The sequence below is a fragment of the Festucalex cinctus genome, chromosome 10 (assembly GCF_051991245.1).
Source record: "Festucalex cinctus isolate MCC-2025b chromosome 10, RoL_Fcin_1.0, whole genome shotgun sequence".
NCBI classification, from domain to species: Eukaryota; Metazoa; Chordata; class Actinopteri; order Syngnathiformes; family Syngnathidae; genus Festucalex; species Festucalex cinctus.
In genome coordinates this window covers 11,825,656-11,840,484 of record NC_135420.1, presented here as the reverse complement: position 1 = coordinate 11,840,484, position 14,829 = coordinate 11,825,656, and the positions used below count along the sequence as shown (strand labels likewise).

The following is a 14,829-nucleotide window of genomic DNA, read 5'->3' as shown; positions in this document are numbered from 1 at the left end:
AATTTGGACAAAGTTTGAGCAAAATGAACAGAACATTAAAATGGTAAACACATTAGGTTTATTATATCAATTTAAGTTCAACTGAGAGTTTCCCTTACCGGTTTGATTCTTGGTGCTGACGTCTTGGAAATCATTTATCCCATTGGAAGACGTCATATTTTCACCTTTATTCTGGTTGACGGTTGACTGGTTTCGCTTCGAGGCAATATCAGAGCCATTACACATGATACTTGTGATTACCTGTAAACTCTCCCTGGATTGAGCCCCAGACAATAGGCTGAGTTTCTTACTCATTTCAGAGAAGCTGGTGAGGAATGAGAACTGAATGGGGAGAATTACACGGGCAGATAGTGCCAAAGAAACAAAAAGGGAAGAAAAGAGATCATTGGATGTAAGGGTAATATTCCAGCGCTATGTTAGCATAGGCTCTTACAACATTTACCATTTGAATAAACTGCGGAGTAACTGAGATGATGGATTGGCCGATCACAGCCATGTCCACAGGGGTGACAGTGGACTACATGGAAAACAATAAATACCTTCAATACGGTGTTTTATTTGGTAAAGTACTCAAATTAAAAATGTGAGTTTTATTTTCCACTTCTTCACACCTGGAAATTGAGCTTGCTTGTGTCCAGGTCTGAGAGAAAGAGGCGATGGGCCTCCTGAATGATGTCATCAGGCAGGGCACACAACTGAGTTTGCAGGTCACTCGAATCATCCAAAATCAGGAACTGTCCTAATTTCTCTTTATTGCAAACCAGCTTCTTTAGCTCCAGCTCAGGTTCTACCTTGGAAGCCTATGGATAAATACAAAAATATATAAATAACTAGATATGAACAAATATGAACTTAATGCACTCATAGCATGTCTGATATTAATAAATTGACTATTTTAATCAGGCAAGTGATATTAGCTAAATTAAGTTGAAAAAAAATATGTAGCAGATTATGAACAACTGTTTTTTTTTGTTTTTTGTTTTTGTTTTTTTTATCACCACACAAATAATTACACTTTCCAGCCAGTAAAGAAGCTTGAAGGTAACTTATATTGACATTTAACTATATTTGACTAAAAGAAAGTACATACATAGCAAAGAAAAGCAAAGCAGACTGTGTTTGATTGGATGCATCATTGTGGCGTTTTCACCTTAAAGCTGAACGTAGTCCTCAGCAGCTCATCCACAGTCTCGCGTGAAAGGCCAGATTTGTTGCGCAAGTAGGTGGAAAAGGTCTCATCAGGTCTAAGGAGCTTATTTAGTTCGAGAGCTGCAGTGGATCACAAAGAGAAATGTGTATTTAATAACGCATGAAAAAGAATGGATCACGATTGTCTAATCTGTTTACTTGAGTCACTACAAACTAAAAATTAAAAAGGGAATAGATAATATTTATGTACACTTGGGTCAGAGTGTTATGGCATTAAAACGGGCTTTGGGGCTATTAGCTATTTCAAACCACATTTTATCTTGAAGATTCAAATCCAGATTTGGAAGCTCCAATCCTGCCTTTAATCCAGATTTGACCCTGTGTTGGGCATTTCAAAACTTCAGTCTCAAATCAATCTCAAATATTATTACATTTATCCCACCTCAGGGTAGGATTGGAGTGTGATCCCGGTGTATTAGTTTATATACTCATCAATAAATATCGCTTGCATTTCTTGAAATTTATAGTTTAAAGCCATATACAGTACGTAATAAATGAAACCTCATCAAGTACAGTTTATTGTTTTATTTAACTGGAAATGTCCAAATTCTACAAATACAAATTTGCATAAATGTGCCCAAGAACCTTCTAAAGAACATACTATTTTTCCACATGTGCAAATGTTGCACATTAGCAAGTACACTGGTCCGCTGAAGAATCAATTGCATGGCTTCAGACTGCCACTCGATGTTGGAATTTTAACAACAAAATTTAAGATAATTTTTCATCTAATTGTACATGTTGCCAGTAAATTTGCTGATTTTTTATTTTTTTTGAAATTCTTGAATATTTTTTATGGTCCTCAATACTGAACACACATTCTACTTAAAGGCACGGTCTTCCGTTTTCACTCAGGAAAATGCACTATATAAATACAGGATTTATATCCATGAACTCCTTCTCAATCTACACCTCAGGGCTTCTGTTAATGTGTGGTGGTGATTTTGCCTGTATTTTGCCATTTTGTCAACAGCGGGATGTTTCTGTGGACAGACAATTGTTCAACCCTCAAGCCAATCGCAGAGCAGGGGGTGGTTTGTCACTCACTGTAGGCAGACGGAGCTGGGCGAATTTGTCAGCTGCATGACGTCACTCCCGCGGCAACTTGACAGCACGCACAGATTTTATTTTTTATTTTTTTCACTCACTCACTCACTCACTCACTCACTCACTCAAGATTACACGCAAAATACAGGCTGGTTTCGTTGGGGGGTTTAGAAAAAAATCACCACCACACATTAACAGAAGCCCAGACGTGTAGATTGAGAAGGAGTTCATGGGTGTAAATCCTGTATTTATAAAGTGCATTTTCCTGAGTGAAAACGGAAGACCGTGCCTTTAACATTTCATTATCATTCAAAGAAGAAGCAGAAAAAACTAAAAACGCTTTTAAAAATAATTACTGTTCTCATTGGTCAAGAAGATATCGCCCTCTTAACAGCATCTCTGATTGGCTAAGTGGGGCAGTGAATTTAGAAAACAAAATGTTTTGTCTTAAAATTATGTGCACATTTCCAACGTGTGAAAAGCCACACTAGTAAAGTTAGAATTTTTCTAATATTTTTATAAAGGTTTGACTCCCACCCTTTACAGCAGGGGTGTCAAACTCATGTTAGCTCAGGGGCCGCATGGAAGAAAATATATTACCAAGTGGGCAACATCGGTAAAATAACGGTATATAACTTAAAAATGATCGCCGTCAATTATACGTATGCACATTTTCACTATTTGTGTGCCTGCTGTAAATTACGGAGCTCAAATGTAATCATATTGTTCCAAAAAAATAATACAAATGCAAATGGAGCGGAGTCCTGGACGTGCTAAATTGACCTGTTTTTCGTATATATTGTTCAGAATGCATTGCGTGGTGCAGTTAATGACGTTATAAGGATGCTAATCCTTGTCATATCTATTTGTGTTGCCAGTAATTGAATTTGTGTCATATTTAAGACGTTTGTCGGTCTATGATTTAAAAATAATAATAATAATAATAATAATAATAATAATAATAATAATAATAATAATAATAATAATAATAATAATTCAACAAACTGGTTATGAAGTTACAACTTTCGACTGTGGCTGACTGATTAATTAGTCCGACATTACAATATATATATATTTTTACAAAATTATCACGCGGGCCGGATTAATCCCCTTTGCGGGCCTGATCTGGCCCATGGGCCTTATGTTTGACACCCCTGCTTTACAGGGTCACCAAACGTGACAATAAAGCCACATGACCCGCAGACTATAATTGTAGTTTCTACCTCATGTGTTTGTGTTAAAAGTTTTATTTGTTGCTTGGCAATGAGAATTTGCTGCTGTGCTCTCTCAGTTTCCATCTTGAAGAGTTTTTGGTAGGTATAATCTTCATCATAATGTCTTTTCCTTTGTTTAAATAAAGAATGTAAGCAAACATTTACTACATGCAACAACAAATATTTTGAATTACTATTTTATACGTTTGAATTTGGTGTACCGATTTATCAAAGCTACAGGACACACTTTCTGTCCCCTGTCTGTGATCCTAGAAGCGGTATGGATTTTTAAATCTCAATTTGAGAGGATCAGGAATATTCTGATCCAATCCAGAAAAGATTTAAAATACTAGAATATCCTGATTAATGGAGGAGGAAAGTGTGTTTTGGAAGTCTGGATCAGTTTAAACTGGATTTAATTTTTTAGAATACTAACTGGACCCAGATCAGCAACAAAACAAAGCTTCATACTTTGTTTACTTTCAATTACTGTATGTACGACTAGTAAATCTAGTCATATCCAGGACATATTACAGAAAATTGATGTAACCCTGTAAGCCAGGATCCACACTACTCCTTTCCCACATGTAATTTAAAATACAAAGGCATAAACATCTCACCTAAATTAACTGAATAAACTCATTTAAATTTTACGCCACTACTGGATAGCATCTGCAGTGACCTGGAGCTCTTTAATAGGACGAATAGCCTCTATAAAAATGAAAGTTTGACCAAAAATAAATCATTTCTTTTCAATGATTTCATTTAAACCTACATTCAACTGGTTCCCATCGCTGTGTGCAATTGTATTTTTGGACTAAAGTTTTGGAAAAGCTTTCTGCTACATTAGACTGGATGCTTCCTTTATCTCCAAGATTGTGTTTACTAGGTGACTTAATAACAACCTGCCGGGTTGGGAGAGGCCCCGCTGGTCGCTACTCTTAACTCACTTCACTAGTTTTACACAATACACTTTGTAAATATGCACATAGGGCAAAAAAAAAAAAAGAAACACTTGAGCACTTTAAACATTATCAAGCAAAATTGGGCATTCACATGTTGAGTGTTGTTCTTGTGTACAAAAAAAATATTATGGTCCAAAGAGACGGTATTTGTGTATAAATAGCAGACTTTTAAAGTTATACTTATGCCTGCATGCCTCCCATGATGTAGCAATTCACTGCTTTTGTTGAGAGGATGAAAAAAAACAAAAAAACAAAACAATAAAGCTTCACCTTGAATCTTTTAGTAAATTATTTCAATCCATGCGTTTTAGTAACTGTGGCCAAAATAAAGGTAGAAAAAAAAGGGTCAAACAAAAGGTCATACTTGGCCAGAGTGCAGATCTGCTTCCCACTTCCTGGATGGTTTTCCTCAGTGTCCTGAGGCTTTCCAGGTCCAGATTTGCAATATGCTTTAAAAGCTTCTGTATGTCCAAAAAGACGTGAGAAATTCTGAAAGAAGAAAACACGTTTGCCATTTAACTACATCACAGAAAAATGGTGCCGATGACAATTTGCAGACTTAATTCCATGTTTGGGTATTTTCAGTCATTCAACTCAGATTGTTTTGTGGGAAAAGAGCTGCTATACTAAGCACACACTGATCATAATTAATATTAGACAAGCTTTGTAACCATGCAAAAAACTTCATGAATAATCTGATTTTGATTAAAGTATTTCTACAACCAAGCAGAGTCTACATCGCCGTGGATGTTTTTTGCAATCAGTGAACATACATTGCCTTGTCATAGTTGCCCACTTTGCCTGGAGTCTCCCCGAGTGTTGAGCTGTTATAACAGGGATTGTTCCAGTCACAGATAATACCTTGAACCCAGGGTAACATGCCTGCTGATGGCAAGGCTTTGTTGGCATAGTGACCTGGTGGGGGGAAGCAGTGCAAGAACAGAGCATAAATTACTGCTCTCACATGAACTAAGGGTGTCTTTTTAAATGACCATTAAATTTCACGCAGTCTTATACGCAATAAACCTGCTTTGCAATAGAGAAAGGAGAGAGGAAATGGAAGAAAAAGAGATTTGATCCTCACTTTTTCCTTAATAAATGGAAACAGAAGTGACAAAGATTTGTTTTTTTTCCGGTAAAGAGTTGACTATTGCAGTGGATGGCTTAAAGCTTAATTGTAAATTGTATTCTAGCATTTAGAAAAAAAAGAGGCGCTGACACAATATTACTCACATTGTTGCTCCTGATACGGAAGACTTTTGTTACGGACGTAAATGAGGATGAAAAAGATGAAGAGCGGCCAGAAGAGCTCGACAACCAGTTGAAGCTGTATAGGCGAGAGAAAGGATGTGAAATGGTTAATGCTGACTGCGTGACCTGCAGGAGTGTCAACCCCCAAAACTCAGTTCCGTTTCATGAGATCAGGGGTGTCAAACTCATATTAGCTCAGGTGCCGCATTGAGGAAAATATATTACCAAGTGGGCCGGATCGGTAAAATAATGGTATGTAACTTTTGCCGTCAATTATACGCAGATTTTCACCATTTGTGGGCTAGACCTAAATTACGGAGCTCAACTGTAATCATACTGTTCCAAAAAATAACATGAATGCAAATGTAACACGGCAACACTTTTCCTGTATGTGTTCTGTTTGTGTTAAATCTACCTGTTTTGCATATATATTGTTCCCAGAATGCATTGTGTGGCACATTTAATGCATTCACCCGTCACCATTTTCACTCAAGCAACCCCCCTTCACTCCTGGCTGTTTTCCTGGATTTTGACTGATTTTTGCAAGGCCCACAGAATATTGTGTTCTATTGTTATAAAAACATGGAACCTACCGAAAGAAAGATTAGTCTCTTCTTTCATTAGGAAAAAAAAGTATATTTCTATCTGTTTGCGTTTTGCAGCAATTAGCATTAGAATATAGCTAGGTTTTATCATGATTCACAAATCTGTTTAAAACTGCGGGAGAAACAGCTTGTTGCAGCATGGCCCTGGTTGATCTCTTATGCTCTGATGCCACCTGCTGGCCATTTTTGTAATAACTACCATTGCTTCAACAGAGGCTGCATCAAAGCTTTCTGTATGCTCTTATCATAAAAAACAACAACAAAAAACGTATAAATAAGCCTTTGGAACACTGTTAATATTTAAAATAGAACGTATATATACGTTTTTGGGAGCAAATTAATTAATGATGTTATAAGGATGTTAATCCTTGTCATATTGTGTTACCAGTACTGTAATTAATTTGTGTCGTATTTAACATGTTTATGTCGGTCTATGATTTAAAAATAAATAAATAAATAAATAAATAAACTGTAACTTTAAGTTGTGTGTAAAATAATGACATCCAGGACGATTCTCCGTACAAGTTGCATTGCTCATCTGAGGACTTATTGTGAAATTATAAATTTATGTTTTAATTGTGGTCGGCTGATTAATTGGTCCGACATTATAAATCATTTTTTACTTTATAAAATCATCTCGCGGGCCGGATTAAACCCCAGTTTGCCCCTTCATTTATCAATATATTTAAAAAAACAAAAACAAAAAAAAACTCTTCCTTTCCCTCTTAATTAATTGTACAGATTAGCTGTACGTTAGCAAATAGTTTTGCATTTATCTTGGTGTTATTTTTGTATAACACAAAATCTGCTATATTTGAACAGGACTGTGTAAACATTTTATAACCACTGTAGCCTCCCATCAACTCTTTATTAAGCCATACAGACTAATGGCCTAGTGGCCAGTGACTAATGGGTTAACCTGCTCCACGACACATATAGAAAAAAAAAATTGATAAATAACATCTTAGGACGACTGACTTCCACTATTTCTTTCTGAGCATCTTCTGGCAGTCTAGACTCTGGCTTTCCAGTGGCTCAATGCTACCCATCACAGGTCAATGTTGGTAATCCGTCAGACTCGTTATTGTCAAGTCAAGTTGCTCACATTTTAAGATGTTAAAAATCGCTACCAGCTACCCCTCAGTTATAGGCTTATTTCTGAATACAACAACCAGAAGCATTGAAATAATTAATGGCAGCACCTTGTGTCTTCTGCGGTAGGTGATGTGCTTCCAAAGCAGGAGGACAAGCTGCTGGAAAATATCCATCACTATTTAAAAAAAGAAAGAAAAAAAAGAACACCATGAGTGATCAGACCTTGCAGACGGTCATACAGCCTATTGGAGGGTCAAATTATGTCGACAGTGAAATCTTCCACAAACCCATCAAACTGAATCGTTCTATTTCAAATATATTAAGATACACATGCAACTGACCTTCGTTGGAGATATTTGAAGGAAATACAGTGCTGACAAATTTTTTACTTATTCAATTGTAAAGAAAGTCCCACGTTAACAAATAATTATTTTACATCACGTTTCACTATTATTAGCCCCACTATACCAATACCTGTTTCACAATGCTTGATTGGCCAGCAAGCTCGCCTAACTTGACCATTGAACTGATGACACCTGACAGTATTGAAACAAAATTGTTCTATGGTATGTCAGGCGATGGTTGGGTTAACATTGTTTTATAGTTGATGGACTAACGTTGACAAATAGTTGATTTATGATTGACTGGGAAATATGATTGAGAAGTCATTGAGTGGGTGACCAAACTCAATTTTTTTTTTTTTTTTTTTTTTTTAGGGTGTTTTTTGGTTGGTCACGCACACTATACGGGAAGAAACAGGTGCGCTCAGTTAGCGAGAAAAGAATTGACTTGACGTTCATACCGTCTATTATAATTACAGGGCCCATCTAATTACATTCTCCAGGGTGACGTATCATCAAATCACCATAATATTGTTTTTATTCTGACTGCTGCTGTAGCTAGTTGGCAAAAGATAAGCATCTACATATAGCTCCAATATTTACCATATCTCTCATTTCACATTAAATATTTTAATTTCGGATACTATACTGGAATTAGTTTTCCAGTGTCTTTCTGCCTAAATTCTTAAAATCTAAACAAATAAAAGGCCTGAAAATGTTCACTTTGTGTGTGGTGAACTAACAAGTCTTACTTTTGAAACAAATTATTGAAATAAACCCACCTGAAATAAACCCACATATACATCGCCCATATAAACACACATATATACACATATACGTACAGCCATCACACTTATTCACATAAATCCATATTTACCGTAGGCCTATTTATTCTTAGTGACTGACCAGTGTGGTCTGCTCAGGACCGACAATCCTGTTTATTAAAAAAACAAAAAGAAAACAAAAACAAAGGGAAAACGTCCGTTTACCATTTATCCCCAAATCCTCCTGATGCCAGGAGACGTAATTACTTTGATACGTGCAGGCTTTTAAGATGAAAAAAAAAAATGCTCAGCAGGGAAGTGTTTATACGAAAGCTGTTATGCCATCTTTCTTTTGTACGTATTTATATGACGTTACATCATTTTATTTATGCAACCTTTTAAGCCGGACAGACGCAAATATGTTAATTAGGCCAATTACTCAAATAAGATTACAGAAGAGAGAGAGAGAGAAAAAAAAGTCATTCCGTTTTAAAGCCCATTTGTCCGGGAGTTTAAATACCCCGCTTCGGATCTAGAATACAAAAAGCTTATGTGCTGCCTTCAGAAGGCTCTAGGTAACCAAAACATTTTTTCCTCTTCATTTATAAATCTTATTTTTAAAACAACCTCTTAATTTCCCTTTAACATAGCCTAAACATTCTTTTTAATTAATTGTACAGATTATACGTTAGCAGATAGTTTTGTATTTATCTTCCTGTCGTTTCTGTACATAAATCTGCCACGTTTTGCTAAATTTAGAAACACTTGAAATTAGTTTAACCTTTAGCTACATGAAAACGCAGATGAAAACAACTGCTCCTATATTAGCATTTGATTCAATGTATTTATTTGATTCTGGCAGCTTGTGTGCTAAATTTACTTTTTGTCTGAAGAGTTAAGTAGTCACAGTTAAAACCAAATGAACACAAATTCTTAATTATGATTAAATGTAACAAACACGTGTTTTATATTTTGCTAATAAATTATGACAAACTAAATGAAAATATTATTAATCATGTTATCCTGAGATGGACAGTCAATTTGAGTAATACGCCACTGCATGTGCAACCTGCATAATTACATAGACATCATGCAATGGCAACAAATAAACCCACCTTGAACAACATCCCTTGAAAAATAATTGGTCCCACGGAGTAAAACCAGTGGTGTAGTGGCGGTCCCTGGAGAAAATGGGTATACTATCAATTTTCACCCTTTCTTTAATATAGTCCAGAAAAATGTCTTCTTTTACAAACGGTGACATGTAAAGAATGAAAAAATTGTCATTTGTGACCTGTTAAGAACAGTTTTGTAACACAAGCAGCCTAAAATAAAGTAAAATGTATTTATCATGAGGCAAAGAAAGTATATGTTATAATACAAACAAAAATATTGAAAAACAGTCTGGTTAGACTTCAGTATTGTTTTGTGCTGACTCTTGAAGTATTTGTTCCCATTCTTGTGTTTTAACTTACCGGTACTTAAAAAACAAGTACCAGCCTAGCTACTATAAAACTTAAAACTAGATCATGTAGTTAGTGTGTAACCGGCAGTATCCCTTGTACGAAGGCAAAGCACTTCACCTGAGCTAAATTTCTGGATCGCCATTGTGGCTCGGAATTTAGAAGTGACCGAAACAGAAACGGGTATACTCCGGTATACCCGCATATACCCTAGCCTACACCACTGAGTAAAACAACTTGCTCCTCAGCATGAAGAGGAGTCAGCTCTGTTCCACCAGGAAGATGACCCAGGGAAAATTCTGAACAGACTTTTATTAACTCGCCTAATTTATTAGCTTAGAATTTCCCCGGACAAGCTGGATGAAGTAGCTAGCTAAAGGAACCTTATCTCATACCTCAAGCTGTACAGAATTAAGAATTAAAGGAATGGGAGAAGACGATTCCATCTTGGTACGTGAAGATGAACTGGATTTTGAATTCAATTCAGATTGTGGCCTTTTCTTACTAATTATTCACCTTCCTTTGAGTGAGTGGAACACTTAGTGATAAACAATCGGTGATAAACAATGGCGTGACATTATCACTTTGGAAAGGATGCTGCCATTCTCATACAGTCTACCCTACCACCACCCTCCCCACCTCTATCTCAGCACTTCACATCCTTTTTGAGGTGTAAAACCCGTATCCCAAGGAAAAGGCGAGGGGGAGATAGTTGCAGGCCCAAGTGAGATTGGGTGAGAGGGTCAGGAAATCCGGACCTCCCCCAGTCATAAAAAGTTTTATTGGAGGTTATAAATTATTCACAAACAATATAAACAGGCTCCTGGTCTAAAGCAGAGCACCACTCTCTAGGAGGCACCAATGCAAGCTGAAAATACAATTAAAATCTGCATCACTAAATTTATCTTTTTGACTATATGTCAACCAAAATTCAGCATTATTATGTTCAATATGTTCTCATTAAGTTGTGCAGGTGATTCTAATGTAGTCAGCACGTGTAACATCGTCATACATACAATAGATAAATACAGCGCAAATAATCTATTCTACAGATCTGTTTACTAAATATCCAAAATGGCAATTTACTTTAAAAAAAAATCTAGATACATCTATGTCAAATGGCAGTCATCCTTAAATATGCATTATATGCTGTCGAGAGCATCTGATACCTATTATATGAATGAAACCAGTGTTTTAGAGTGATGTGATTCCTGGGAGTATAATGGCACTTATTTTCCGAGTACTTTCAGGTTTGGCACACAGAAAACACACAAACTGGAAGACCAAAAACATCCATTAGATGCACAATATGCTTATCAATGATCATCATGTAAATCCATGAAGTGTAAAACACTGCCTAAAGTATACATTATTTCATCTCACCTACTTACAGCCTTGTTTCATACATGATGCAATATAAATCCAACTTGGTGCGTTTGCAATACTCATATTTAAAAAAAAAAAATAGAAACTCTTGTACTTATTTGTGTTCGAGGTGGCGATGCTGTACTCGCAAATGTGCTCGATTGGCAAATGTTTGTGGCTCTTATAACACTGTTCAGTTGTACGAGTCAAAGAAAAACTGGCTGCTCCTGTCCAGTTAAGAGCCGATACGTTGAGGCTGGCATGGTCTTCAAATGAATCTGTGGGAGGAGAAAAACAAAATAAAAACACTTGACAGACTGCAACCCAAAGAGTGCTTACCATGCAAGTTTGACTGTACTGAAAATTTGGCCAGCAAAAATTGGCCAGTGAATTTTTTTTTCCCCACTGGGTAAACAAAGGGCTGTCTCTCCATTGACTGTAAAAGCATGTGCAACAATGGCGAAGATGGCACTAAGGGTAAGGTTATATTGGAAGATGGCTGTGTCATTTACCTCTCAGTACTCAATGATACTGGCCCACTTAGTAACAATGGAAACACGCGGTCAGAAATGCTCAGGTCGCAGTCCGTTCGGATCCGCATCTCAGTGGCTCAATTATTTATTACTAGGGATGTTCGATACCACTTTTTTTCAGACCGATACCGATACTCAGACCCTCAGTACTCACCGATACCGATACCAACTGCCAATACCAGTAGTACATTTTGACAAATAAAAAAAAAAATCACTAAAAGATATTTTTAAACAAATATATTTCCTTTCATTTTGACAAAAAAACAGCACAGTCACTCTTTTCAATAGTCTTAACGCTCACAAAAATGCTCTTTTAGTTTAAGATTCACAATTTTGAAGTATTTCCAAACCGGTGAAGTTTTGGTGAAAAACTGCTGCAAGCTCGCGCCAGTTACAGGCAAGGAGGACTCACTTAACGTCTTCCCCCTCTGCCATCGGTCGCTTGTACTCGTCTGTGTCACGAGTACTCGAGTACTTGAAAAAAGGCTGGTATCGGCCCGATACGATACCTGGTATCGGCACTAGCCCATCCCTATTTATTACTATTTAAAGTTGTCATGATTTAGTTCCATGGGGTTAGGTTTTGTTTGGTTTTAGGTGTTTGTAGTGGTTATCCTGAGTTCTCCCCGTATCTTGTTATCGTTAACCTTGTCCACCTGCATGTGTCTTCCCTTCCCAGTATGTGTAACCTCCCCCCACCCCCTTTTTTTGGTGTTTAAGGTACAGAATCATAAATTGTTTTGGTTGTCAGCATTGTTTTCCTAATTTTTAGTTTCGGACAAGAATTTTCATTCCGGTGCATCCCTACTTGACCTCTTACCTCTCCTACCGCATTAGTAAGGATCTGAATGATTTTGTCGTGTGGTGTGGCAACCACGCTCTGTCCGTTAATTTCAATGATGCGGTGTCCAACTCGGATGCCTCCTCTTTCTGCTATACCACCTCGCATTAGGCTACAGATCTGAGGGGAAAAAAATGCATGCTTTTACTTTAAAGGCAGATTTCAGAATCTTATTCACATTCTGTACTTGAGCAGAAGTACAATTGTGTAAAAATCGACTTTGGTAAAAGTACTCATTCAAACACATACTCAAGTAACGCTGTTCAAGTTTGACAATTTACTGTGTACTAATTTAATTAATTTAGAAATGTCCAAACGGTAATTTTTTGTGATCAGTATTTTAATCCCAACCAAGTAGACAGAATATATTAAAACATGACTTACGATGCCGTCTTCCACACTGAAACCCAGTTGATACTTCGGATCTGGTCTCCTGATAATCGCCATGGTGACAGGAGGGCAGTGGACAATGCTGAGCTTAACATATTTCTGGCTCTTCAAGTCCTGAGATACAAACACAGGTTGAATAGCCGGTTGAAGAGCCGAGTGTAATAGTCAATGTTATAATCAATATATAGTGGATTCTTGACCAAGAGTGATAATTTCATCACACATCACCTTTGTTTGGAAAGAACCTTATACATAGTAATCTGTTTGCATTTTAATATACACTTTGTAAGATGTGAATTTAAATAACAAAATTATTTCCATTTATGGCAGAAGAGTATTTATCTATGTCTTACCTGGATTATATTTTGGCAGGTGGTGATGGGGAGACCCACCATGCTGGTGCCGTTGACAGACATGATGCGATCACCGATACTGAGCTCGCCACAGCGCTCAGCGGGACCTCCGTGAAGGAGATTGGCCACCATCACTGTGGGCACGATGGAGCCCCAGCCTGATTCCACCACTGCCAAGCCCAAAATCTCCCCTGGGGCCTTGGTGATCGCAACCTGTGCCATAGAAAAAAGGCCTAATCGTTTACGTTACAACCAACATTCCTTTAATTCAACACCTGTCTTATCGTGTTAATTAAAACTGAGCATTATTATTATCTTTGTAAAGGCAGAATTTCTGATGCAGCTCTTGTATTGGATCTCATTAAATTGTGCTATTAATGCAGGGTTAAGTGATTATATGTGGCATTGTTTTCGTGTTTTTAGGTGTCTGCTGTATTCTTGTGTCATTAATTTATTTATATTAATTTGTTTACATACTATGATATTTCTTAATTTATGTTCAGATGCCTCACGTAATTGTTTTTGCATGAATGGTTTTTACTACTTGTAAAGCATTTAGGATACAGCAATGTTTGTCTTAAAGTTCTTTATAAATAAAGTTGAGTTGAGGCATTAATCAACATTTTTCTACAGTGGAACTTTTAAAGCCTTTACCCCTACAGTATAAGTGACAAAGGCAGAACAATACCAGCATTTTTGTCTTTATGTATTAATACTTAAATAAGGTTAAGGTAGTTTTATTTTCGATTTTATTAAAAACAATTCTTAACAATTTTTTTAAAAGAGTTGTGTAGCCAAAATGTTAAAAGGATTCGTGCAAATCTCCTTCACATTACTTTGCTATTTTCAGTTTTTCACACTCAACATTTGTCATTCAAACCAAGGCTTATTATTATTATTATTATTATTATTATTATTATTATTATTATTATTATTATTATTATTATTATTTTACGCCTAACTCATTCACTGCCATTGACGGAAAAAGACGTCAAATGATGCTTTTTTTTCTGGTCTGGCAATGAATGTGTTAATAAATAACTAAAAAAAAAAAAATCAAAGTGGCCCTTGCAGCTTTCTATTTTTCTGTATGTGGCCATCAGAGGAAAAAGTTTGGACACCCCTGCTGTACATTATATCAACAATTTATAATTGCTTCATTGATTTTTACCATGTTTAACTCATTCACTGCCATTGACGGAAAAAGACATCAAATGATGCATTTTTTTTCTGGTCTGGCAATGAATGTGTTAACATTTATAATACTAAAATTATTTGCCATTTAAAAATTGCTTGGATACTTAAACTATTATGTTGGCAATGGTGTAACTCAGGAAATTATCATTTCAAATACTGCATAATTGATCCCTATGGATCAATTGCTTTAGTGTTT

The 14,829-nt window shown here is 36.4% G+C and overlaps 2 protein-coding genes and 1 long non-coding RNA gene across 5 annotated transcripts in view; 1 reads left to right on the top strand and 2 right to left on the bottom strand.

Annotated features, from left to right (window-relative positions):
* Nucleotides 1–8,575, bottom strand: part of abca7 (ATP-binding cassette, sub-family A (ABC1), member 7) — a 34,969-nt gene extending 26,394 nt beyond the window's left edge. Inside the window, exons 1-9 of one of the 2 annotated variants that reach the window (XM_077535482.1) lie at nucleotides 8,510–8,575; nucleotides 7,494–7,561; nucleotides 5,669–5,762; nucleotides 5,209–5,350; nucleotides 4,800–4,924; nucleotides 1,151–1,269; nucleotides 612–800; nucleotides 443–517; nucleotides 99–321 (exon numbers count right to left, since the gene is read on the bottom strand). In XM_077535482.1, coding sequence (XP_077391608.1) covers nucleotides 99–321; nucleotides 443–517; nucleotides 612–800; nucleotides 1,151–1,269; nucleotides 4,800–4,924; nucleotides 5,209–5,350; nucleotides 5,669–5,762; nucleotides 7,494–7,561; nucleotides 8,510–8,561 — 1,087 coding nt within the window. In that variant the 5' untranslated portion in view covers nucleotides 8,562–8,575. The remainder of the gene's footprint in view (nucleotides 1–98; nucleotides 322–442; nucleotides 518–611; nucleotides 801–1,150; nucleotides 1,270–4,799; nucleotides 4,925–5,208; nucleotides 5,351–5,668; nucleotides 5,763–7,493; nucleotides 7,562–8,509) is intronic. The other variant, XM_077535483.1, reaches the window with a different exon arrangement.
* A 310-nt stretch (nucleotides 8,576–8,885) lies between these two features.
* LOC144026793 (uncharacterized) lies at nucleotides 8,886–14,052 on the top strand. Its single transcript, XR_013285303.1, has 2 exons — nucleotides 8,886–9,066; nucleotides 13,456–14,052. It is a non-coding gene; the product is annotated as an uncharacterized LOC144026793 (long non-coding RNA).
* LOC144026791 (amyloid-beta A4 precursor protein-binding family A member 3) overlaps nucleotides 10,667–14,829 on the bottom strand; it is a 36,385-nt gene continuing 32,222 nt past the window's right edge. For both annotated transcript variants that reach the window (XM_077533794.1, XM_077533793.1), the window contains exons 8-11: nucleotides 13,437–13,649; nucleotides 13,078–13,197; nucleotides 12,673–12,813; nucleotides 10,667–11,597 (exon numbers count right to left, since the gene is read on the bottom strand). In XM_077533794.1, coding sequence (XP_077389920.1) covers nucleotides 11,526–11,597; nucleotides 12,673–12,813; nucleotides 13,078–13,197; nucleotides 13,437–13,649 — 546 coding nt within the window. In that variant the 3' untranslated portion in view covers nucleotides 10,667–11,525. The remainder of the gene's footprint in view (nucleotides 11,598–12,672; nucleotides 12,814–13,077; nucleotides 13,198–13,436; nucleotides 13,650–14,829) is intronic.